The sequence below is a fragment of the Rhinolophus sinicus genome, chromosome 13, assembly GCF_057876585.1.
Source record: "Rhinolophus sinicus isolate RSI-liver-muscle chromosome 13, RSI-T2T, whole genome shotgun sequence".
NCBI lineage: Eukaryota > Metazoa > Chordata > Mammalia > Chiroptera > Rhinolophidae > Rhinolophus > Rhinolophus sinicus.
Genome location: NC_142513.1, coordinates 20788410 through 20814097, shown reverse-complemented (window position 1 = coordinate 20814097; position 25688 = coordinate 20788410). Strand labels below are relative to the sequence as shown.

At 37.6% G+C, this 25688-nt stretch overlaps 1 protein-coding gene across 1 annotated transcript in view; it reads left to right on the top strand.

Moving 5' to 3' along the window:
- The window catches only part of ASIP (agouti signaling protein), a 90695-nt gene that overhangs the window by 16074 nt on the left and 48933 nt on the right, over nucleotides 1-25688 (top strand). The window contains exons 5-7 of the mRNA XM_088789193.1: nucleotides 8619-8764; nucleotides 20825-20909; nucleotides 24513-24658. Coding sequence (XP_088645319.1) covers nucleotides 24647-24658 — 12 coding nt within the window. The 5' untranslated portion in view covers nucleotides 8619-8764; nucleotides 20825-20909; nucleotides 24513-24646. The remainder of the gene's footprint in view (nucleotides 1-8618; nucleotides 8765-20824; nucleotides 20910-24512; nucleotides 24659-25688) is intronic.

Genomic DNA, 25688 nt, shown 5'->3' with positions numbered 1-25688 from the left:
CTTTTCTTAACTAGACAAGAAATTAGGGAAGGAGGCTGCCAGCCTGAGGCCTTGACAAAGAGGGGTAAGTGGACTCCTCACTGTGGAGCAAAGAGATCACTAGGACAGAGAACTGTTTCCCTACCACTCTTCCCTCTCTACCCATCCTCAGTTCCAGTTCAGCAGATGTGTATTGATATCTGTCAGTGAGTGGACAGGTGTGATGGAATGTGGGAATATAAAGATGAATAAGACAGTCTCTCCCTTCCAGGACCTAACACATCAGTAGAGGAGGGATGATAACTCCTTCAGCCTGGAGGTGAGGGGAGTAAGGAGCTAAGCCTTAAAGGATAAAGTGAGAAAGTGATAAGAGCACTACAGGCAGAGGTATAGAGACAAGAAGCATCTGATATTCGAGAGCATATTGTCAAAGACGGGGAGTAGCCAGAAATAATGCTGGAGAAGCAAGAATGGATCGTGAAGGACCCAGAATGCCACACTAAGAAGTTTGCATTTTATGTTGTTGGCATTGGGAAATTGTATCATTTTTTGAGGGCTTTCATAACAAAGTACCACAGATTGGGGGGCTTAAACAACAGAAATTTATTTTCTCACAATTTTGGAGGCTAGAAATCCAAGATCAAGGTATTAACAGATTTGGTTTCTTCTGAGGCCTCTCTCCTTGGCTTGCAGATGGCGTCTTCTCCCGGTGCCTTCACACGGTTTTCCATCTGTAGGTGTCTGTGTCTAAATTTCCTCTGCTTATAAAGATACTGGTCAGATTGGATTAGGTCCTCGTTTTAACTTCATTACCTCTTTAAAGACCCTATCTCCAGAATACAGTCACATTGAGAGGTACTAGAGGTTAGGACTTCAACATAATCAATTTTATGAGAACAATTCAGCCTATAACAAAAGCCATCGAGAGATTTTAAGTAGATAAGGGCATGAACAGATACATACTTCAGAAACATTACTGGTAATAGCGTGGAGGATGACCTAAAGAAGGACAACACCAGAGGCATGAAGGCTTGTTTAGGAGGCTTTTGGAATTTTCCAGGCAAGAGGTGATAAGGGCCTGAATTAGAGAGGCTACACTCGGACTGCTGCCTGATTAAATATGAATCACCTCTGGATGTAGTGGCTGTTGAAGCAGTTGATGACTCTTCCCACTAGGACAAATGCTGTTATGTAAGATGTTTATGCACATTTGCTTTGAAGGAGAAGGGTAAGTGGAATGAGGCAGTAAGTTCTATGAAGGATTCTTCAACTACATAATGGCTTTATAAGGGTTCCTACGTTTGGATCGTGTTTCTTTACTTGTCACTGTTCCAATTCCTATTCCTATTCTTGTTACGGAGATTTATTTTTGATGTGGTAGAAAGGCCACAGATTGTGGAGTTGGTTCCCACTTAGAGCTTTAATTCTGGCAATTAATAAGTGAGCAACATTGGGAAAGTCATTTTATCTCTCTGAACTTCAGTTTCCTTATATGTAATTATTATTATTATGATAATAATAATAATAATAATGTCTACCTGACAGGTTCGTTGAAAGAATTAAATGAGATCATGTATGAAAGGTATTCTGTAAAGAGCAGTACACTTGTTATTTATTCTACTTTGTACCCCCAAAGGATGCTTTTATGTCCGTTGGTGGAAATGGGAAGCAGGTATTCTTTACATAGCATAATGGTGGCTATGAGTGATTGAGCTGCCTGGTATGAGCCCTAGATGTGAGCCCTACGGTACCTCTTTCTTTTAGAAGGGGATCCCCAGGTCACAGCAGTTGGTGGGGTATTAGTTGTGTCAACATCTGAGAAAAATATGACTCTTCTCTGGGCTCTTTGGCTCTGATTACCAGGAAAGAAAATCGGGTTTGATTTAGGGGCATGTTTAATATCACTAAAGCAAAGGGAAGGGAGCAAATAGACAAAAGCAGAGGGGAAAAAAGGGTGAAAGCCACAAAAGGGAATGTGAAAACAAAAGGCAAAATCAGAAAAGAAACTAGAAAAGGATAAAACAAAGACTTTTGTCAGATGTGTCCTATTTTAGACTTCTTAATCATGTCTCATTTCTTTAAGTACCAGAACCTCAAGGGAAAGGAGAGGAATTATTCTTTTTAATATCATTTTTGTATGTGTATGGTCAGTGACATCTCATTGTTAATAATACTGTTATTAGCAAGAAATGATTCCTGGGAATTTTGACTTGAGTTTGTTATTATATATAATAACTAGAATTTCTGTGAATTATATACCTCGCTCAATGCAAACATAGAATATATATCCCCTTGACATAAGATTTTATTTAACTTTTTAGAAAAGATGATTTAATTGATCAAACTTATAATGCTTCCAAAAATCATACCTTGGAGGGGAATGTTTCTTCAAATAAGTCTGATATGTTTCCATATGAGGAAACTTAAACTTCTTAAACTTGATACTAAATACTAACAATCTTCTTTTATAATTCACCAAATTCTCTTATAAATAAACTAGAAAACATGGCAAAAATTTTGGTCCCAGATGAGATCAGGGATTTATTATTAGTTCATTTAACAGATACAAGTATATATATATATTGAGGACTATATAATATGAGGCTTTTTGTCAGGTGCTAGGTATAGAGTTGGTGAATAAAACAGAGTCCCAGCCCTTGTGGAGTTATATGGGAGAGTTAGATAGTAAATAAATACATAAATATAATCAACATATAATTATACATTGATAACTTTTATGAAGGAAAAGAAGTTGCTGTGAATTAGAAACACAGTGAAGACTTCAGGTGTGGGTTGCTGAGGAAATGACATTTAAACTGAAACCTGAAGTAAGAGTTAATCCTGAGAACAATGGGAAGAAAGTAGTACAGGCAGAGAAAACGATATTTTTGTAGCCCTGAGACAGGAGAGAGTACATCATAGCAGGCTCGTGTCTAGGGAGCAGCAGGCAGGTCTAGGGAGTCTGGTTTAGGCAAAGCTCAGTAAAAGAGATACTTCTTTGTTTTTTCCTGTCCTTATAGTTCATGCTGACTAATTGCTTAGTGTCATGGGGATAGTCAAGGCTGAAATAACGGCTAATAGTTGAAACAGAGCTGTCCATGAGACCAGGGCTAACCCTGTCCCTGGTGAGGACAAAGAGATTCAAGGGAGGAAAATTCTAGCATGAACTTTATTTAGTGTATCTTCATAGGTGGACTATGTAAATTTTAAATGTTTGGGTTTTTTGTGACACTCCACTACAATTTTTTTACTATGTGAATTTTTCTGGTGATCTGGTGACCTGTGTGGTTCCTGTGTTTCCTGTTTCTGTTATTGCTACTCCTCTTGCCATCACCACCTCTGTGGCAATTTCCCAGGCCAAGCACCTTGGAACCACCTTTGGCTCTCCTGTCATTTGTCAAGAACAATAGATTCCACTTCTGTAGTTTACCTCCAATGAGTTGCCTCTAGTCCAGGGGTGTCAAAACTGCGGCCCGCGGGCCAACTGCCTTCCGCAATCCATTGTTAATTGCCCCGCAGCAAATTCCAAAAATATATTTAGTTTACTTAAATAAACCAGGTGAGGCAATACGTACTTCACCTCGAGTGAGTGGCCCAGCTGTTCGTGTATTTTACCGCATATGGCCCTTGGTTAAAAACATTGGAAAAAGTTTGGACACCCCTGCTCTAGTCCATTCTCGTGGCCACTGACTATGCCAGGCTTTCCTACTCAGTTCCCTAGCTCTAGCTTCATCCAACTTAATCCATCCTTAAGGTTACTGCTGTGTTAATATTCCTTGAGTACTATTCTAATTCTGCCCCTTCCTTAGCTCTGATCTTTTACTTTATAAGTGAATTCCTATAAGCTGATTAACCCTTAGGCCTCAGAAAGCATCACCCTTAAGAGTACCTCAGCCTTTGCTCTTGTTCTGTCTAGAGCACTTCTTCTCCAGGCCATCCCAGTCCTACCATCTTCCAGTGCTTTAGGGCATTCTTCCATTCATTTATTCATTCATTCATTCATTCATTCACTAAGTATTTGTTGAGTGTCTGTTACGTGCTAGGCACTAGAGCTACAGTGAGCAAGAGAGAGAAAGTCCCTGCCCTTGTGGAGCCCACATTTTCACAAAAGGATGGTAATGATTCAACCAAAGAAATATATCAAGCCAGAATAAGACAGGAACATTTCCCACACAGCAGATTAAATAAGTTCCTATGAACTGTCAAGATGAAAGGCTACATTTGAAATTAGATTGAGAAGCTGATGGGCCACAAGTTACTCATCATTTGTCTATTCTAGGGTAGTAAAGAGAAATAGGTTGGAGAGGTTAAGAAGTTTATGGAAGGCATTGAATACCAGGCTAATGAGTTTTAAACAGTTTAGAGAGAATGAGGAGGTATTCACTTTTTCTGATTCCTTCTTATAATTCAGATTCTAAAGAACCACCAGCTTTCTTCATAGCCAGCCATCAACAAAACTGGAAAAGATATTACGTATTTATCGTTACGCTTAGTGACTGACTAATTACCTACATTTGAGGTTGCTTTTTCTAATAATTACATTTTGGCCAGCTTTTGTAACTTTACACTTTTTTTCCCCCTAATATTGAGATGAGAGGGAAAAAGAAAAATGTCAGAAATAAGAAAAGTCAAGCCATAAAACGTCATATTCACCTTGTTCCCCAGCAGACCAATGTGGAACCTCCTAAACTTGTTCCCTGGAACCACTGGGGTCAGAGGAACTGTATCTTCCCAGTCTTCTCTGTATCTTTTGGCTTCTGTGCTTCCTCTGGTGAGCAATCTATTCCAGGCCCCTGTCAGCCCCTTATCTGAGGGAAAGCCCAGGAAAAGCTCTCCCTCCTCTGCCTTTACTCACCCTTTCCTACCCTCTGCCCAAATCTCCCAGGTGGTCAGTTTGGCACTATTTTAATTAACACTTAGTGATATGTTCATACCATAATCCTTCTTACCTGACATCCTGCAAAACAGTATCTCTTTGCCACTTGAATTAGCTAGACTGATAGTAAGGAGGTTTTTTTTGTTTTTGTTTTTGTTTTAAAAAAAAGCCTTGTTGGTGAATTTCTACATCTTTTTAAAAAGCTGCAGCTTTTCTACCAGGGAGAAAACTAGTACCAGCTTCCAGAGAAGAAAACATTAAATCTTATAGAATCTAAGGAGAAATGAATATGGTCTACAGTTTGAAGTGTTTTGTTTCTAGGCCTTCCCTGACTTGCTTGGAAACTTTTTTTTTTAATTGGGGAATATTGGGGAACTGTGTTTTTCCAGGACCCATCAGCTCCAAGTCATTGTTTTCAATTTGGTTGTAGAGGGTGCAGCTCACTGGCCCATGTGGGAATCGAACCGGCGACATTGGTGTTATGAGCACTGCACTCTAACCAACTGAGCCAACTGGCCACCCCACTTGGAAACTTTAATCCATCCAAATCTCCTTTCCGAAGCAGATGGCTGTGAGAAAGAAGAGAGATAGCACAAAGACATTTTCCCAACAGTAAATCCCAGATGTGAGCTGCCCAGAATAATGAAGTGTAGTCCTGCCGTCAAGTTCCAGGACAATCATGCTCTGAGTTTTCTTGACACGTGCTTTTATGCAATTTTAGCAAAAGAAGCCAAATTTAGGAATAGATGACAAAATTCCATCCTTTCTACTGCTGTGTCTCTTCTTGTGCTAAAACAACCTTATTTTCCCCATCATACATTATCTGTGCGTGGGTTGTGACTAATGCTAGCCTGTCTAAGGCTAGGATAATTAAAATATAACTGGGTTTAAGGCTTTGTCCTAACCAGTATTTATCCTAATATTTGGAGGTGATGATAAGAACAACAAAATATATAGCTCTGTGCTTCCTAGATGATACGAGGAGGTATTTTTAGAAAAAGTTTAAGACTTGAGAAGGAACTGAGTATGGTGGAAACGGATGTGCCAAACTGTATGACAGGGAAGGAAATACTAGCTAGTTTAGACATTTTTTCAGACAGATTTCAAAGTGGTGCTTTAGTAGTTGGAATTCAAGAAGCTCTGAAGAGAGCATTTTAAACCTACAAGTTATGAATAGCAGTGGGACATAGTTTGGGAAATAGCTAGTTTGGTCATGGCTAGAAGAATTACATGTGAGAATTCTGGTATGGGTTGGGAGTGGATAGGAAGTTATTTGGAAATAACTGTAAAAGCATAATGTGTTTATAAACCCATGCCAAGCTGATATAACTATGTTCATAATTAACTGTCTATGGATTCAGTAACATTAAGGAAAAAAGAGGACCTAAATCTAGCTTCTAGAGATGAAAAATACAATATTGGATATGAAAAATACACTGGGTGGGATTAACAGCAAATTAGACATTGCCAAAGAAAAAACTAAAGTACTTGAAGATATAGCAGTAGAAGCAATCCAAAATGAAACACATACAGGGGAAAAAAAGACTTAAATTTTTTTTTTAATACAGAAAAAATTTGAAGATATGAGTACAAATTTTTCAAATTGGGTGAAAACTATAAACTATAGCTCTAAGAAGTTTACCAAACCCTAAACATGGGAAGCTTGAAGAAAACTACACCAAAGCACGTCATAATCATATTGCTTAAAGCTAGTGATAAAGAGAAAGTCTTAACCCTATTCTTTATCCCCACTGCCTTAAGTTTGGACCTCTTCATGTCTTAGCTGGACTTTTAATCTCCCTATCTCTAATTTGCTTCCCTACCGGTCTTCTCCTTTTCACCACTATCAGAGAGTTCTTTACTGTTCACTGAATAAAATCCGAATCTCATAGTATGGGAAATAAGATCCCCTGAGCGTGACATATCTGACCCTTTCTTCTCTCTTTAACCTCATCACCTCCCCCCATGCACATCTGCTCTCATCCTCTAGCCACATGGAACTATTTGTGGAAAGGGCTGTCCTATCTCTGGCCTCTGTGGTTTTGCACATGCTGTTGCCTCTACCTGGGAATGCCTTTCCCCCTACTTGGTTTTTATTCTGTTGTCCCCACTAATCTCAAAAGTGAAAGGCAGGGACTTTCCTCTCTACAGTTCAATGCATATTTTCCAGTGAATGAAATTACCATTTAAAATTATTTTGACTTAATAACAGCCCAACAGCCTGGGAAGTCTGTTGTCATGCACTTACTGAGACTGAAGATAAATTATCTTTATTTTCAGAAGCCACAAAAGTTTCTTTTTAATACAAGGTGTTGCTGGTTGTTGATTCATTTATTTTTGGCTTCATTTAATGTTCAGTTCATTGAAGTTCATGAAAAATTTCAATTAATGATTGTGGTTAGAAAGAAGGCTATTACGCTGTGAGTGGCCAGCTGCCAGCGAGAGCTGCCGTGAGTGGCCGACCAACGAATGGCAACCAGCCAGGGGAGCGCAAGGCTCAGAATACGAGCATGGGCCAGGGAGCTGCATCCTCCACAACTAGACTGAGAAACAACGGCTTGAACTGGAGGGAGGCGGAAAGGGGGATGGGAGAAAGAAGGCTATTAAAATGGTGTCATTTAGTACTAATAGCACACTAATATGCCTGAGAATGGCTGTTTCTTCTGGATGTCTTAAATATGTGGCAATTTCTTTTATGAATGAGCATCCATTGTGGAAATGTCCCATTTCCACAAAAAAGATAGGTGCTCTTTTGATAATTGCCAGCAAATAAAATCTTTCAGAGTGTATATATACTGCCTGCAAAACAAATAGGAATATTTTGACACATATTCATAGACTGTCCACGTAGTATGGCTTGCATGCAGAAACCAGCGGCCCATTTGCTGCCATGTGCTGCACGTGGAGGGAGAAAGCATAGACTAGGGCTTTATAAATTAATAAAGTTAATGTTTAAGACTAGCTTTACTGAGGTAGAAATATGCTTTCCCTAAATTGTATTTAAACTAACTGGATTGAAATTCATAAAAATGTATTATTAACTTTTTGAAATTCCATGTCCAGCTTTACTTTTCTGCACGTGAGAGGGTTTGGGAACCCATATGAGCTAGTTCTAATTTAATTCAGTAATTTATTCAGAAACATTTACTAAGTACCCACTATATACCAGTCACCATGCCAGGTACTAGAGATACAGAGATGAATAAAATAATCCTTGCCATTAGTGAGCTCCCATTCAAGCAGTGGTTCTGAAGTGGGATTGGAGAAGGCATATGCCCTTATGAAGACATACTATAGTTTTCAAGGTCCAGTTATCAAAGCACTACCCTATCCACCCTGAACTCTGATTGTGTTGGAGAAGGGTTTTGCTTTCTGATGGGAATGTGCTGCCCATGCAGACCCACTGGTAGTGGGAGAGAATGAGATCTTAACCCAAAATTATATTAATGGTCATGTAAAAGCTACTATAAGAGTACCCAATTTTACCTAGTAGTAGTCAGGAAATGTCTGGTAGGCAGGCAGTGGAAGATATGTATCTTGCAAGAGGTCTCAAATTCTGGAGATACTAATTTAAGAGTCATCAATTTGTATGTGGGAATCGAAGCACTGAGAATGGGTGAGATCACTCAAAGAGAATGTATGAAGCTGGAAGAAAATAGTGAAATCATCATCATCATTATGTCAACCATTTATTGAATGATTTTTACTATGTGTCAGACATAGTTACTAGTACGTTATATGCATTGTCTTATTTAACTTTCAGAAAAACCCTACAAGGTTAGGTGCTCTGGAACCTACGGCAATGCTAACATTTAGGAAGCTGGCAGACGAAGATGCTCTATCGAGTGGGTCTGAAAAGGAGCCACCAGAGAAACAGAACGAGGAAGGACTGATGTCATAGAAACCAAGGTAGGATAGTGTTTTGGAAAGAGAGGTCAGCAGTGCCACATACTGCAAAGATGCCAAGAAAAATGAGGAGTGCAGAGGAGCCACTGAGGGTGACCTTATGGGAAGCATTTTCAAAAGAATAGTGAGGGAGGGATGAGTGACATATTACACAGGTTGAAGAAAGAGTGGAATGTGCAGAGGAGAGGCAATTAGGAGGCCAAGTTGAACTAGAAAGGGAAATAGAGTGGAACTTGAGAGGGGAGTGGTAGGGAAAGCGAGAAAAGAGCAAACGGAAAAGACAAGACTGCACAACTTAGCCAAAGTATCCCATTTCTACAAAGAAGCTAAGTATAGCAGAGAGAGCAAAGATAGAGCATTAGAAGGTGTGACCAAGAGGTCTAGAGGAAAGGTGAACCTCAAACAGGGAGGAACTCCTCTGAGCGAGGTGGAAAGAAAGGAGTAGAGGAGATAGAAAGGGCTTAGGGGAATTAACCACTTTTGTTCTTAAAAGTAGGAGGCAAAGTTATCGGCTGCAAATTAGGTGGGCAGGGAGATTGAAGAGAGGGAAAGATTGTGATATGGGGCATAACTACTCATTTTCAAGACTATCTGCTGAAGACTTTAAATCAGAGTTGAAAATTGGAGAAAATATATGCGAATAGTCTTCCTTCTCTTTTACAAAAACCATGTGCCCAGACGCTCTAGGTAGATCCCTGCCTTAGACTTTGGGCATGGGGTGTTCTCTGTGAAGGCGAGCTGAAAAAGCTTGTAGATAGACGAGCAAAGGAGAAGGGCAAAATGTGAAGAGGGCACAAGAACAGGTTATCTATACTTCAGAAATACAGGGAAAGTAATTAAAATAGCCCCAAACCCTGTGTTTTCCGCAAATCTTGGTTTGAACCTCACTGTGCACAGTGGACCAGATGCATTCTAAATGTGTCCACTGACAAATTTCTTGGAAATTTAACTACATCTGGAGCAGTGGGAGAGATTTATAGTTAACATATTCAGTCATTTTGGAGGGCAGTGGTGATCTCTCCAGAGATGTTATTTTAAAATCAAAGCAAAATGTCTATAACAAGTAACTATCTGTAATGAAGAACATCTCCATTTCAAAGTATCACTTGAAATGAAACAGACATTCATTAGAGTATTTCTCAGAGTGTGGTCTGAAGAACAACTGCTTGGGGAGACGGGGTGGTTAGGGATTGGGGGCAGGAGAGGATGGAGATTTCTAACATGGTGGTTTCTTGGATCCTATGCCAGACCTACTAAGTTAGAATCTCTGGGGTGGGACCTGAGATCTAAATATCTTATAGGTGTTCCAGGTGATTTTTAAAAGCTTTTATCATGAAAAATATCTTACACAGAAGTAGAGAGAATAGTATCATAAATCCAATTGTACCCATCACACAACTTGAACAACTCATGGTTTCTTCTATAGCCTGCCACTGGCTTATTTTGAAATAAATTCTATTATTTATTATTTAAATATTTTGGTATTTATCTATAAAAGATACAAACTTTTTTAAAAAGCATGATCACAAACTATTATCATGCTAGATAATTGCTTGTTACACTAAAGATCTGTCAGTTCAATCATTGAAAAATTATGAGGTTATACCCACATTTCCATCTAATGTTCTAAGGTTGTATGTATCTCACTGATATATTAATATCACACCCCAAAAGCTAAAGATTGTGTTTACACAATGGCAGATAGGTGTTTTAAATCATGAATGGGTATTGAATTTTATTTAATTTTTTGGGATACTTATTGAGATGGTTATACAGTTTTGAATTACATTAGTAAAGTTTCTAGTGCTGAACCATTCCCATAATAAAATCCTTAATTGTAAAATTGAATTTGATTTGTTAATTTTATTTGGGATTTTTCTGACTACGTTCATGGATGAGTGTGGCCTGTAATTTTTTTTTTTTCTTCCCTTACTGTCCTTTCTGGATTTTAGCTTTAAGGTTCTGCTAGTCCCATAAAGTAGCATGATTTACCAACATCATTCAACAGCTTTTTTTCACTGTTGCTTCTTGCACTTCCCTATTTCCTTCCTGGTTCATTTTTATTCTGGTTTGAGTACATTCCTTAATAGTTCTTTCAGCAAGAGTGTTTGGTAGTAAATGTTCAAAGTCTCTGTAGGTTTTTAAATAAATTTATTCTGCTTTTATTCCTAAATTAAGTTTGTCTAGATATAGACAGGTCTATATTGTCCATGGAGCCCTCTAAATTTCACCAGTTCTGAACCCACTTTTATGTTAATTTCTCATTCAACATTCCTGAACTACATAGGTAGTATGAATTTGAACTACATGGTTAATTTAGTGCATGCTTGGAGTTACAGTTTTTCTCCAGTATCTGTTTCCTATCTGTAGTCCTAGCTAATGAACCACAATTTCCTTGTGAACCCAAGATACCAGAAATTAAGAGATAGGGGTACAGATACTTGGGAAAACAGTTTGGCATCTCCTCAAAGTGTTAAGTACAGAGTCATCATATAAACCAGGAATTCTAAGCCTAGGTATCTACCAAAGTGAATTGAAAATATACAGAGGATACCAAAAAAATGTACACAAATTTTAAGAAAAGAAAAAACTGTATTAAAATTGTAATATTCAATATATACTGATAACAAAAGATGAATATAAGTCAAGTTTGACTTCTGCAATTACAAGAGGTGCTCAAAGTGGTTCCCACCAGCGTAATTTTAATACAGTGTTTTTCTTTCTTGATGTATGTATGTATAGGGGGCGGCTGGTTAGCTCAGGTGGTTAGAGCGCGGTGTTCTTAATAACAAGGTTGCTGGTTTGATCCCCACATGGGCCACTGTGAGCTGCGCCCTCCACAACTAGATTGAAACAATTACTTAACTTGGAGCTGATATGTCCTGGAAAAATACACTTAAATAAATAAAAGTTAAAAAAAATGTATATGTATATTTTTGGTACCCTCTGTATGTCCACACAAAAGCTTGTATGTGAATGTTCATGGCAGTTTTGCGCATAATAGCCAAAAAGTAGAAACAATCCAAATGTCCATGAATTGATGAATGGATAAACAAAATGTGGTGTATTCATACAGTGGAATATTATTCAGCCATAAAGGGAATGAAGTACTGATACATGCTACAACGTAGATGAACCTTGAAAGCATGGTAAGTGAAAGTAGCCAGACACAAAAGGCCACATACTGTAGAATTTTGTTTATATGAAATACTCAGAATAGGCAAATCTATAGAGACCCAAAGTAGATTAGTGGTTGGTTGCCTGGAGCTGGGAGGGTGAGTGGATGAGAATGACTGTTAATAAGTGTAAAGTTTCTTTTGGGGTGATGAAAATGTTCTAAAACTAGATTATGGTGATTGTTGCAAAACTCCATAGATATACTACAAACCATTGAATTATACACATTAAACTAGTGAACTTTATGGTAGGTAAATTATATTTTGTTAAGGCTGTTTTAAAATTAAAAGAAATAAAGAGCTAGAGTAGGGGTCAACAAACTTTTTCTGTAAAGGGCCAGAGAATAAATATTTTAGACTTTGTGTGCCATGGGATCTCTGTCAAAACTACTCAAGCCAGCCGCTAAAGCATTAAAACAGCCAAAGACAATATACAAATGAATGAGTATGGCTATATTCCAATAAAACTTTATTTATAAAAAGAGGTGGTGGGTACAGTTGGCCTGTGGACTGTAGTTTGCTAACACCTAAACTACAAAGGTAAAGACAGAACTAAAGCCACTGAGATATTGGAACCATCTGGCTTCAGCTTGGCCTTCAACTTTTTCTTTCTCTCTTTTTTTTCTTTTTTACCACTTGGATAATCATTTCTAGCACTCATTTCTTTTTGTCGTTTTAGAAATCAAACATGTAGTAAAAAATGTATTTTTGTATTTTATCCATTATTTCTATGTGCTTAGAGAGGGCAAGGGGACTACCTGCCTCAGCTTAGACGGCCAAATTTGCCAGAAGTTCCATGTATACGAAGCCTGTCTCCCTCTCCAGTCTCACCTCTTACTCAATAAGTTTTAATCACTTCTTTCCTGCCTAAGGGCCTTTCAAAAAGCTCTTTCCTCTCCCCCTAAATCTTCACAAGGCTGGCAACTTCTTGTAATTCAAGTTGAATATTATGTAGGCCTTCCCAGACGACGCAATCTAGTTTGTTCCTCCTCACCCCTGGTCTATCCCATTACCTTGTTCTATTTTTTTCGTAGCAGACTCATTAGGCAGGTGACTTTGTTTCTGTCCAACTCTGGGTAGGCGCTTTCCTTTTGGGATTGTATTTGTGAGTGGGCAGTGCTAACTGGGCCTTTAGCTTTCACTACTGTGTGTGCTGCTTTGAGAGCCTTTGGCTTCCACTTGGTACCATGGGTTCCTGGGTATTTATTATTGCTTAAGGAAATTTTTCCATTTCTGGTCCTTGAACATTTTTCCTCTTCTTGTTTTTGAGTATGGCCAAAAATTTAAATGTAATTTAATTTAAATTTATATATGAGTATATGGGTTTGTAGCAGAAAAGAGGAGATTGCAGTATGTGGTGAATCTGACAATGACAGAGAAGTTACAGATAGACGTTTGAAAAAAGGAATGGCGTGATGTCCATAGTTTTCATTGATCTTTTTCAACAAGTAACATGACTCCTTTGATGAAATACAAGACTCAGACCTATCTGGGAACAATGGTGGGGCTTCCCTCTCTTCCAGTGAGCTAGCTGATTGGTGTTCACTAAAATAGACAATCTGTTTTGATAGCCTTGTACCCTATTTTCCCCTTTGCTACTTACTGAAGTGTTACAGACTGATTCGGATAGCTGCTCCTGGCCGCACTCTACCACTATTTGATCTGTCTCCTGCCATCATCTGTGAACATTAACAGACTTTTCTTTGCCTCTACTCCCCATCTCACCACCTTCCAGCACCAGCTCTATAACATAATACCTGATTCCCTACTTTGATTGCCTTCCTTTGGGGCCTGGGGACCAGGAGTTAAATAGGTTGGTAAGCTATCTAATGATGAGTTGTGCCCAAGTGAAGCAAGCGGTCCATTTTGATGGGGCCACCTATGTGAACTACTACTCTAATTTGCTTTTTATAGGTGCTCCAAAAGTAAACTGCCTTCCTTAAAACAGAAAACACAGTTATAACCACATATACTTTTGTTCTGTTACTATATCCCATCACTCTGTGTTCGGTAAAATACAAATGTGGCCCAAATTCTTGGGAAGATGAGGAGCTGAATGACTCTGAAGAGCAGGTCTGCATTGATCTATTTCTTAGTTAATGGCCACATTCAGTTCAATAAATATTTTTGAGCACTTGCTGTGACCATCTTATAGTGCAAGGTACTGAGCTGCTATTACAGAAAGACCAAAAAAACAGTTACTTAAACAAGATAGATGTGTATTTCTCTTTCATACAACAACCTACAAGGCAAGTATTCCAGCAAGGAAAATGGATATTGAGAGATGAAGGAATCTCTGCTGTACCAACCTGTGGTGAGCCCAGATGCAGATCCAGGTTTTGTGGATCCTGAAACATACAAATTTGGAGGCCCTCTTTAAGGAAAAGAATCTAGAATTATAAATACAAAATTAAGTACAGTGACCTGAGCTAGTGAGGGCCCTAAAGCGAAAGTTTAATTAGCTTTTCATTAAATCCAACTCTGTAGGGTCCTGCCTTCCAGGCAAGATTTGCCTCAAAAAGACAGAGAAGGACCAGCCCCGTGGCTCAGGTGGTGGGAGCCCCGTGCTCCTCACACCAAGTCCCTGGTTGGATTCTCACATGGGCCAGTGAGCTGCACCTTCTACAGCTAAGATTGTGAACAACGGCTCTCCCTGGAGCTGGGCTGCCGTGAGCAGCCGGAGGTCGGCGTGAACTGCGGTGGGCTGCCCCGAGCTGCTGTGTGCTGCTGTGTGCTGCCAGGAGCGGCCTGTAGCCAGCGTGAGTGGCCTGCAGCCAGCGTGAGCGGCCATGGGTTGCTATGTGCTGCCATAGGCTGCTGTGTGCTGCCATGGGCTACTGTGTGCTGCCATGAGCGGCTGGCGGCCAGCATGAGTGGCCGGCGGTCATCATCATCATGAGCCTCTGGCAGCAGGCGAGAGCTGCTGTGAGCAGCCCACCGACGACCGGCGACCAACTGCCTCAGCGAGTGAGGGGGGAACGCTAGGCTCATAATACCAGCATGGGCCAGGGAGCTGTGTCCTACACAACTAGACTGAGAAACAACGGCTTGCACCGGAGTGGGGTGGGGGGGTGGAAGAAGGGGGGAAAAAGAAAAAGACAGCTGTATAAGTTGGTGTATTGCAGTATTGATGTTGACTAAGTGGTTTGAAGTAATTTCAGAATATTTTACTATGTTAAGGGCTATAGATAGTCATGAAAGGTTGAGAAAAGGGAACAGGAATGTTTGTTGGAGTTATCCATAAACGCTTCATTTAAGCCAGACCCCAAAGAATGGGTAGGACTTGGAAAGGCAGAATGAAGGCAAGAGGTTATTCCAGAATGAGGGATGTACATATGCAGAATCCTGAGGAATGAGCAGAGCATTTGGGAAATGCAGGGACTCTTGGACTGGAATTCGATTTAATGTTGGGGAACAATAGAAGATTAGGCAGAGACAAATGATAAAATGTCCTGCTGAGATGCCTGAGTGAGGCTTTTGGATTTGATCAGATAGACCAGGGGTTGGCAAACTACAGTCAGCTGGCAGGCCAAATATGGCCCACCTTCTGTTTTTGTAAATGAAGTTGTGTTGGAACATATACATGCCCAATTCTTTACATATTTCTGTGGCTGTTTCCTGGCAAAGAAAGAGTTGAGTAGTTGCCACAGAGACCTTAATGGCCCCAAAGCCTTTATAGAAAGTTTGCTGGTCCCTGAGATAGACAGTAAAAACTTGATGAAAGTGGGTTGAAAGTGACTTTGATTTAGTCTGTTTAATTTAAGACTAAGCTGAGACTGATCTAAAATTTAGGGTGTTTTCAGAAGCTTTCACAGCAAAATAATGAGAATCTTAGGTCAAAGATCAGGTAATATAAAATCCTCTAATAAGGACGCGAATTAAAATTTTATTGAAGAACATTTAAAAAAAAGTCTGATACATTTACAACTTCTTAACTAAAGCTCCAAGGCAGGTTTAGAAAACTTTAATTAAAATAGTTTTCTAGTTTGCAGAGAGTGTGCCTTAAGGATAATTTAGGTTGAAATGAATCTCATTGTTTTGCTTTAACAGTTCTTGAGCCATTATTTGTCTGTGTTATTTTTTTTTTCTTTTTCCTGGTGTTCTTTTGTTTCTGAATCTTTCACAAGCCATTTGGAGCCAATTATCTTCCACACAATTAAAATCAAATAATTCATGCCAAGCAGCTCTTTAATGCAGCTGTTTCTCCTTAATTTGGGGCGTTTTTTTATGACACTATTTTTCCTCCCAACTAAAGCTCTCTCTTTCTGTAATGGAGGTACCGGCAAATTAACACTCCCAGTAAACTTTTTGTAGAGTTCAAATTTTTCTGAACAGTATCTTCTCCCCTCTGTTGACAGCCCAGAAGCGCCCTCAGGTTCAGTAAAGTGTTGTTTTTATATTCATTTTTTATTTTACCCATGAACATGCAGCAGAAGAAACAGGTAAGATTATAGCTAGGGAGTTGTACCTAGGAAATAAAAATATAACATTTAAAATGATGACAAAATGTTCCCTCTAAAAAATAAATTACTTTCACTTTCTGACATGTATGCTCCAAATTCCTACATTTTCACAATCAATTAACATGTACTGAAATTTTACAATGTGCATGACAAGGGAGACTCAAAGAGGTATAAGACCTGCTGCCTGCCCTCTTTAATTCTTAAACTTTTGGTCTCAGGACCTCTTTACACTCTGCAAAATTCGGGATCCCAAAGAACTTTAGTTTACGTGAGTTTTATCTATTAATATTTACTATGTTAGAAATTGAGAATGGGAAAATGTTTAAACATTTATTTAAAAATAATAGTAGTATGTCTATGACAACTTAATATAAATACCATGGTTTTATGAAAAATGTATTTTGTAAAACAAAAAGTTGTGAAAAATGGCCAGAATTAGCTAGGATGACCACATTTCTCAGGTTTTTAAAACCTGTGTTTCTTTCAGTATACTGAATATCTTTCTTAAACTATACATAATCTCCTTTAAAATTCCCCCATTTTGAGAAACACTGAAGCAGAAGAATAAACTGCACACCCAACAAGAGCTATCAAGATGGTCTTAAGGAGGCATTTTCGTAGCATATGTAAACAGAGAAACATCAACATGATGACTTTACATGTTGCATACCTTGGCTATCTTGCAAAACTTAGAATGTGAATATTAGGATAAGTTTAGAAGGCAGAATTTGTAAATATACTTAGTTTAATGACCAGGAGTTTTCTCACCCAGTAATATTAGGGTCATATAGCTTTATGAGAAGACCAAATTTATCTGTGCCATTAAACACAAATATAGCAGTTTTATTCATAATTGCAAAATGTTGGAAGCAACCAAGTTGTTAAAAAGAAAAAAAGGTAATGAAAAGATTGGCACTGTTTTATAATTCTGTGACTCTCTTTAATGTTGGGCTTAATAAAAGACAACTGTATTCTCATGTCTGCATCTGCATTTAACCTGCTGTGATATCACATCTAGCATCTAGGAAATTCCACCTGTGAGAGAATCAGTGAAAAAGGCAAATTGTCTTAGTATTATTTTGAAAATAGTTTTGACCTCATGTACCAACTGAAAGGTAGGGAACCCAAGGGGTCCTTGGATCACACTTTGAGAGCACCTGTTCTGTGGTGTGAAAAGGGATCTGTGTGTGAAAAAGCAAATGACAAAATAGGCAGCATATTTCAAGTGACAAAGAAAAGGGATTTCAGAGTAGGGAGCTGTAATAGCACTGGGAAAGGCTGAAGGAAGGAGGAAAAGGCCAGGCGAAGTAAACAGGATTTGAGCTTGACCTTGAAGGAATTGAATTACAGGGCTAACATGTAGAGATCTTAGAGAGGGCTTTTCAAAGGAGTAATTGAATAAAGGTGCCAGTAGAAATAGCGGTGGATGCAGGAGGCGGTAAGGAAACCAATCAGTTGAAGAATTCGTGTAATAGTAACCATAGAAAGCTGAAGTGGGTATAAACCCAAAGAAAAATCCCAGACAGAATAAACCCAAAGATCTAGGATATATACGTCATAATCGGACTGCTGAAAACTAAAGACAAAGAAAAAATAGGGAAAGTAGACAGTGTAAAAATGACATTACTTATACAAGTACTATGATTTGAATGGTTGTGAGTTCTCATTAGAAGCTGTGGAGGCCAAAAGCAGGTGAAACATTTTTCATGTGCTAAATGAATATCAATACAGAATTCTATGTCAGAGAAAATATCCTTGAAAAATGAAGGTGAAATAAAGATATTCTCAAATGAAGGTCAAACTAAGAAACTACATTGACAGTAGACCTTCTCTAAAAGAATTGCTAAAGAAAGTTCTTCCAAGAGAAGACAAAAGATACCAGAAGGAAACTGGGAACATCAGGAATAGAGGAAGAGCAACAGAAATGATAAATATCTGGGTAAATATAATAGACCATACTCCTCTGAGTTCTTTTAAATGTTTGACGGTTGAAAGTAAAAATTATAATATTGTTTGTTAGGGTTTTTTGTGTATGTAGATGTAACCACATCAGAAAAGGGGGAGAGTAAAGGGACTAATATAGTGTTAAGGTTTCTACAATGAATTGGTTGGTAAACCTTTAATTGTAAGTAGACTATGAAAAGTTAAGTATGTATATTATAATCACTATAGCAACCACACACCAAAAACAAAACTCTACAGTACAGTTAAAAAAACAAACAAACCTATAGTAGATAAAATGAGATACTAAAAAATTATTCAAATAACCCAAAAGAAGCCATACAGGAAAGGGGAACTGGAGGCACAAAAAGAGAGGAAACAAGTAGAAAACAAATAATAAAATGGTAGACTTAATCCCAACATATTATTACATTAACTGTAGATGGTTTAAATATACCAATCAAAACACAGAGATTGTCAGAATGGATATGTGTCATGCAGGGTGTCAGCTCCTGCTCCCCACATAAGGACGCAGGATATGGGGAGGCCAAAAAGAAACATAAACGGAGCCATAGATAGGGGAGTCATACCACTATATTCTCGCTGGCAGCTGGGTTAGAGATACAAAGGCAAACATCTGCCAGTACCCCAACAAGGGGTCTTCCTGCCCCCCAGTCTCTCTGGAGGCTGGGCGAGACACACACAGGAAGTAGTAGCCACAAGATGCGCAATCCACCATCCACTTTTCTGCCTCCCAACCAACCAACGCAGCCACGGCAGCTATAGCAGTGGCTAATTGGCTGGCTAACTGGCTACAGCTAACGGACAACCACCACCTGAGCCAGCAGCTTTCCACGTGAGGCCAAGAGCCTGGAAACTGCTCTCTGGGACTCTGTTCCCGCAGTATTTTAAAATGGCACAACTATGCTGTCTACAAAAACAAAGTTCATTTCTAATATAATGATATCGCTAGGTTAAAACTGAGAAGATGGAAAAAAGATACAACATGCAAAACAAAAGAAATCTGAGTGGTTATATTAATATCAGACTAAGTATTATTTGAAGAAATAAAGCCAAGAACTATGAAGTCTCAGAACAAAGAATTGACCCATTATGGTATAAGAATCATAATTTACCAAGAATACATAATACTACTAAATGTTCATACCCCAAACAGAAGTGTCAAAATACATGAAGCAAAACTGATAGAATTGAAAGGAAAAAGAGATAAATCCACTATTATAGTTGGAGTGTCAACACTTCTCTCTCAGTAATTGATGGAACTACTAGACAAAAAATTAGCATATAGAAGAACTCAACCAAATGGATCTAATCGACATTTATGGAACACTCCGTCCAAAATACACATTTTTTTCAAGTGTATGTGGAAAAAAATAATCAGGTGTACATGGAAATTGTAATCAATATAGACCATATGCTGGGTCATAAAATTAAAGAAATTTAAAAGAATTTAAATCATGCAAAGTATTTTATTTGACCATAATAGAATTAGAGTAGGAATCAAAATCAGAAAGATAACAGGAAAATCTTCAAACATTTGGATATTAAAACAACATGCTTCTAAATAATCAAAAGGTCAAAGAGTAAGTCTCAAATGAAATTATAAAATATTTTGAACTGAACAAAAATCGTGGTACAACAAATCAAGAATTTTGGAAAACAGCTAAAGCAGTGCTTAGAGGGAAACTTATAGCATCAAATGCTTATATTAGAAAAGAAGAAAGTAAAACTAAAAAAAGTCTCAAATGCATAATGTAAGCTTGCACCTTAAGAAATTAGAGAAGAACTAAACCCAAGGCAAACAGAAGGAAGGAAATAATGATAAAAGCAGGAATCAATTAAATTGAAAACAGAAAAAAAATTAAGGAAACCAAAAGCCAGTTCTTTGAAAAGATCAATAAAATTGATAAACTTCTGCCAAGACTGACAAAAATAATAATAATGAGGAGGTATAAATTACCAGTATCAGTAATGAAATTAATTACACACTTTTAAAAGATAATAAAAGGGACCACTATGAACAACTCGGTGCACATAAATTCGACAACTTAGATGAAATGGCCTAATTCCTTGAAAACCAAAAAACTCACTCAAGATAAAATAGATAACCTAATTATTTTTATAACTATTAAACACATTGAATTTATAGTTCAAAACCCACTAGAAAAGGCATCTCCTGTCCTAGATGTTTCAGTTTATATACTGTATTATTTCATTTTTATCACATTTTCAAAAAGACAAAAAACTACGGTGATGGAGAAAAAAAATGAGTGGTTGGTTAGTTAGGGACAAAGGTAAGGCAGAGAGTATGACTACAAGGACAGCATGAGGGAATTTGGGGGGGGATGATGGAACTGTTCCATATTTTGTTTATGGTCGTGGTTATGTGAATCTGTGTTAAAATGAATTGTGCACACAAAAATGTTAATTTTACTATACGTTTACTTATAATTTTTTTGTAGAACCAGGACTCCTTGAGCAAATCACTGATTCAAGAGCTGGGACAGGAAGTACAAGATGAGCCTGGAACATCTTTTATGCTATAAAGTAAGGAATTACTAAAACTGAGAATGGGCACATGTTTTGAGGGCAAAGGAGGCAACTTGAAGGAGCTCCTACTGACCATATCTGGAAATTTTAGCACCAAAATAATTAAGGACTGTAATAAATTATAAACCATTAAAAATAGAAAAATATAAATCCCAACTCATAACAAATAGATGAATGGATGGATGGATGGATGAATGAATGAATGAATGAATGAATGAATGAGAGGGGAGGACTGTTGCTTACAATAGAATGTGTAATGCTTACCACTAAATGTGGAGGGAATGCTGAGGTTGTGAAATTATCATTTTGCAACCATCATAACAAAGATTGGTTTATGTAAGAAAATCAACAAATATTAAACCCAGGAGCAAATTTTTATGAGAAGCAGGATATTGCATGATCTTAGAGTGTGTGCCAATAGATGGTTTATTGGTTGCCAAGGAAAAACTAACTCTACAGTGGAGAAATGAGACAACTTGACCATGTGATCACAATTAACATCACCTATAAGAAGCAGATGGATATTGTCTGCCTCTAGGTATCAAACCCTGTGGAGAACAGACAGCACTGATCAGAAATGTATAACATGAATCTAATTATGAGGAAACATCAGACAAACCCAAAATGTTGCCATATTTTGTCATGTTTTATTTTTTAAAATGTCAATGTCATAAAAGGCAAAGAAAGGCTGTGGAAGTGTTCAAGATTAAAGAAGACTAAAGAAACAAGAAAACCAAAGGCAATGCCTGATCCTAGACTGGATCCTATGCTAGAGGGAGAAAAAAATTCCATAATGGACGTTATTGGGTCAATTAACAAAATTGGCCCAATAGTATGGACAATAGACTAAAGTATTCTATTGATGCTAAATTTCTGAAGTTGGTCAATGTTGTTTGGTTAGGTAATAGGATATCCTTATTCTTAGGAAATAAATACACAGCAAGGTATTTGGAGGTAAAGGTCCATGATGTTTGCAACTTAATCTCAAATTGTTCAGAAAAAAACTATTTGTGTGTGTACAAACACTTGTATGTATGGAAAGAGACAGGCCATGAAAATGATAAAGCAAATGGGTAAAAATGTTAACAGGTAAGCATAGGTAAAGAGAATATAGGCAATTTTTGTACTATTTTTATTGTTTTCAATTTTTCCATAAATTTGAAATTATTCACCACCCCCTCCAATTTTTAAAATTCTGCTCTTCAAAAGACACAGATAAAAAAAGAATATGCAAACCTTAGCTTAGAATATATTCACAATACACATATATGACAAAGAACTTGTATACAAATAACTCCTATTCAATAATCAAAAGACAAGCCCAGTTTTAAAAGGGGCAAAAATTTGGACAGTCACTTCATAAAGGAAGATATACAGATGGATAATAAACGTCTGAAAAAATCCTTAGAATCATTATGCATCAAGGAAATACAAATTAAACCACAATGAGGTACCATTTTACACCCACTACAAAACCAACAAAAAGAAAGAAGGAGGGAAGGAGGGAAGAAGGAAGAAAGGGGGTGGGAGGAAGAGAGGGAACCTGTCATTGCCAAATGTTGGTGAGGATGTGGAGCCAACAGAACTTTCATACATTGCTGATGGAAGAGTGAAAATGGTTTGACCACTTTGGTAATCAGTCTGGTAGTTTCTCATTAAACACACACCTACCCTATTTCCCAGCAGTTCTACTTCCAGATATGTACCCAACAGAAATGAAGACATATGTACACAGAAAGACTTGTACAAGGATACTTAGCAGCTTTATTTATAATGGACAACTCAGATTCATCAGTAGATGACTGGAGAAACAAATTGTTGTAGCTATTAAATGGAATACTACTCAGAAATGAAAAATGAAAAAACAAGTTCCTGATACATACTGTGGAGGAGCCTCAAAAACATTATGCTGAATGAAAGAAGCCAGACACGAAAGAGTATATATTATATTATTCTAATTTTATAAAGTTCTAGAATATGCAAAGCTAATCTGTGGTGAAAGAAATCTTAACAATTGTTATGAAGGAGTGTGAGGAATGAGTGGGGAGGGGCTTGAGGACACATTCTAGGCTGATAGAAATGTTCTGTATTTGATAAGATATGGGTTCTACTGGCATATGCAGTGTTCAAAACTCATCACATTATACATGTACAAGCTGTATATTTCATTGTATGTAAATCATATCTCCATTTTTAAAAAAAGGAAAACAGATTATGTACTACCCTGCTTAAAACTCTTTGCTTCCTGTTAGTAAGATCTAAACTCTGCTGAGGCTTCCAAGGCCATAATGATCTGATCTCTACCTGTCTTTGCAGCCTCATCTCACATTCTCTCCCCCTTGTTCACTATGCCATAGTTAGGCTGGTATTCCTTCTGCTCTTCAAACATACCAAGCTCTATCCTCCTCAAGATCTTGGTACTTGCCATTTCCTCTCTTTAGAACCTTCTTTTCCCAGCTCTTTACATAATTGGCTCAGTCTTATTCTTCAGGTCTTATTTCTCACATTGCCTCCTCAGAGAACCCTTTCCTGACCACCCTACCTAAAGTAAACTCTTTCCAGTCAATCTTTCATATTGTCCTAGTTATTTTCTTTTTAGCACTGTCATTATTTGCTATGATTTTGTTTTTTATTTTATTTTTCATTCTAGTTCTTCATCTCCTTTCTTTTTCATTGTTTTCATTGTTAATACTATATTCCCATTGCCTAGCTTAGAGTCTGACATACAGCAGATACTTAAATATTTGTTGAATGAATGAATAAATTGTCCTCTGAGGTTATAAGAAGGGTGAACGTAATTCTTCAGTAAATAAGAAAACATAATTGAGGAACATACATCTTCTATCCAATTTACCTAAACAAGTATCCCAGAATTTCTGAGAAGAATCTGGTATGTACACTGGGAAAAATTATTAAGGAAAAAAACATGTTTTTAAAGTGCTAATGTTTAATTAATTTTATAACAGAAATTAAATTAAAAAACAATGGAAATTTGGAATATAAAATTATAATAAATTAGAAGATGTTAACAATGTGTTCAAACTTGAAAAAGTGAATATCTTGCTAAATAACAAATGTCATCTTGCTCCAGCTACAATTATTGTGGGACCAAGGAGTCATCTAGAATAACAAATATTGCAGAAGTCAGGAGTCATGAGTTAGTAGGAATATCTCATATTTGTATCAATCACTTGATCCTCCTAGTCATATGATAAACAAGCCAGAGGTTGCATATAGGATGTCTCTGAATCCCACCAAAAAACTGGATTGCCAGTACTGATGGAAATGTGAAATAGCTTGATATGTGAGAAAGCACTGGATAAGAAAGCAAAAGACCCCAAATACAGTACACAGTTCTGCTACTAACTAGCTGAGTAAATCACTTAATTGTTCTGGGCTAAATTTTTTTCAATATGCAAAATGAAAAATATATTAAATTACTTTCAAGAGCTCTTCCAATAGTAAAGGTTTATGAGGTGGAAAGGTAAATAAAATTGAAGATGCGTTGCCTATTAAAGGTCTTCCATGTCCAACATGGTCAGATGGGCTCAAGGATAGAAGATAGAAAGTATTTAATATGCTTATTTCATTTGTCCTTAGGAAAAGTTCAAAGCTTTTCTGGAATATCTTTCATGGGAGAAATACCTCTGGTGTCTAGAAAGCTCCTTGGCTGGTGAAGGAAATGACAACATGAACTCCAGAATACTGTCAGGACAGCTTTCAGATCCAATAGGATGACTATATCGGTCAGTAAAAAGTAAGATAATTTACAGAGGGAAGAAAATTCTTTTGTGTACGTATGCTCTGTGCTAATTACATAACTATCTCATTTACTCTTTATGCGTGATGTAGGTTTACTGTCCCCATTTTTTCAATTGAAATTTTTGGATAGAGGAAAAATTGATGGTCATAGTATTTAAGTGTTTGAAAGCCCATATTCTTTCCATATTCCATCCCATCTCTTGTCTAGAGAGTCAAATTCTTCCATAGAACCTTCCTTGGCCATCTGGCCTACAGTGATTTCTACACTTCTCTAGTGTGTGTTACCTATACTACCAATTTCACACCTATAACTTTTTGCATTGTTGGTTATATTTGATTCATTTATTAATCAGTAAGCATTTATTGAACATTCACCATGGAACCTCACTAGGCACTGGGGATACATAAATGAATAAGACAGGTCCCTGCCCTCAGAAGTTAAAATCTATTGGAGGAGACAACCCATTAGCAGTTTATTAACATCCCAATTCATTCTAAGATTAAATCACTCTCTTCCTGTCTCTCTCCCCTAGTTTGGAACACTCCCATTTCAGCTCTCAGGCAAAAAAAAAAAAAAAAAAAAGAAAAAGAAAGAAAGAAATCAAACTAATAAGCCTGATGGTAGCAAAACTAAGCCTTAAGGAAAAGGAGAATTTTATTTAATGAATTAAAGTAGCAAATACTCTAATAAGCATCAAGGACAAAACACAAAGAAGGTAACAAATGACTGAGAAACTTATATAAATTCTCCTAAGTAATAGCACTCTTTCCAGGCAGAGGGGATTTGAACCAAGCTCCCAGCCCTGTGGCTATACAAACTGCAGGGACACACTGTGCTGTCTTAACCTATCCCACGGGGTGGGGGGGGTGGGGATTCTTTATTTCTCACTTGCTGGTAACTAGGCGTGACTTCAGGAACAAGACTATCCCAGTTACCCTTCTAGCCAGTTAGGCTACGAACAACATATTCCTAAGATGTTCTTCTTGAGTGCAATGATAACTTTTTGGCAGGTG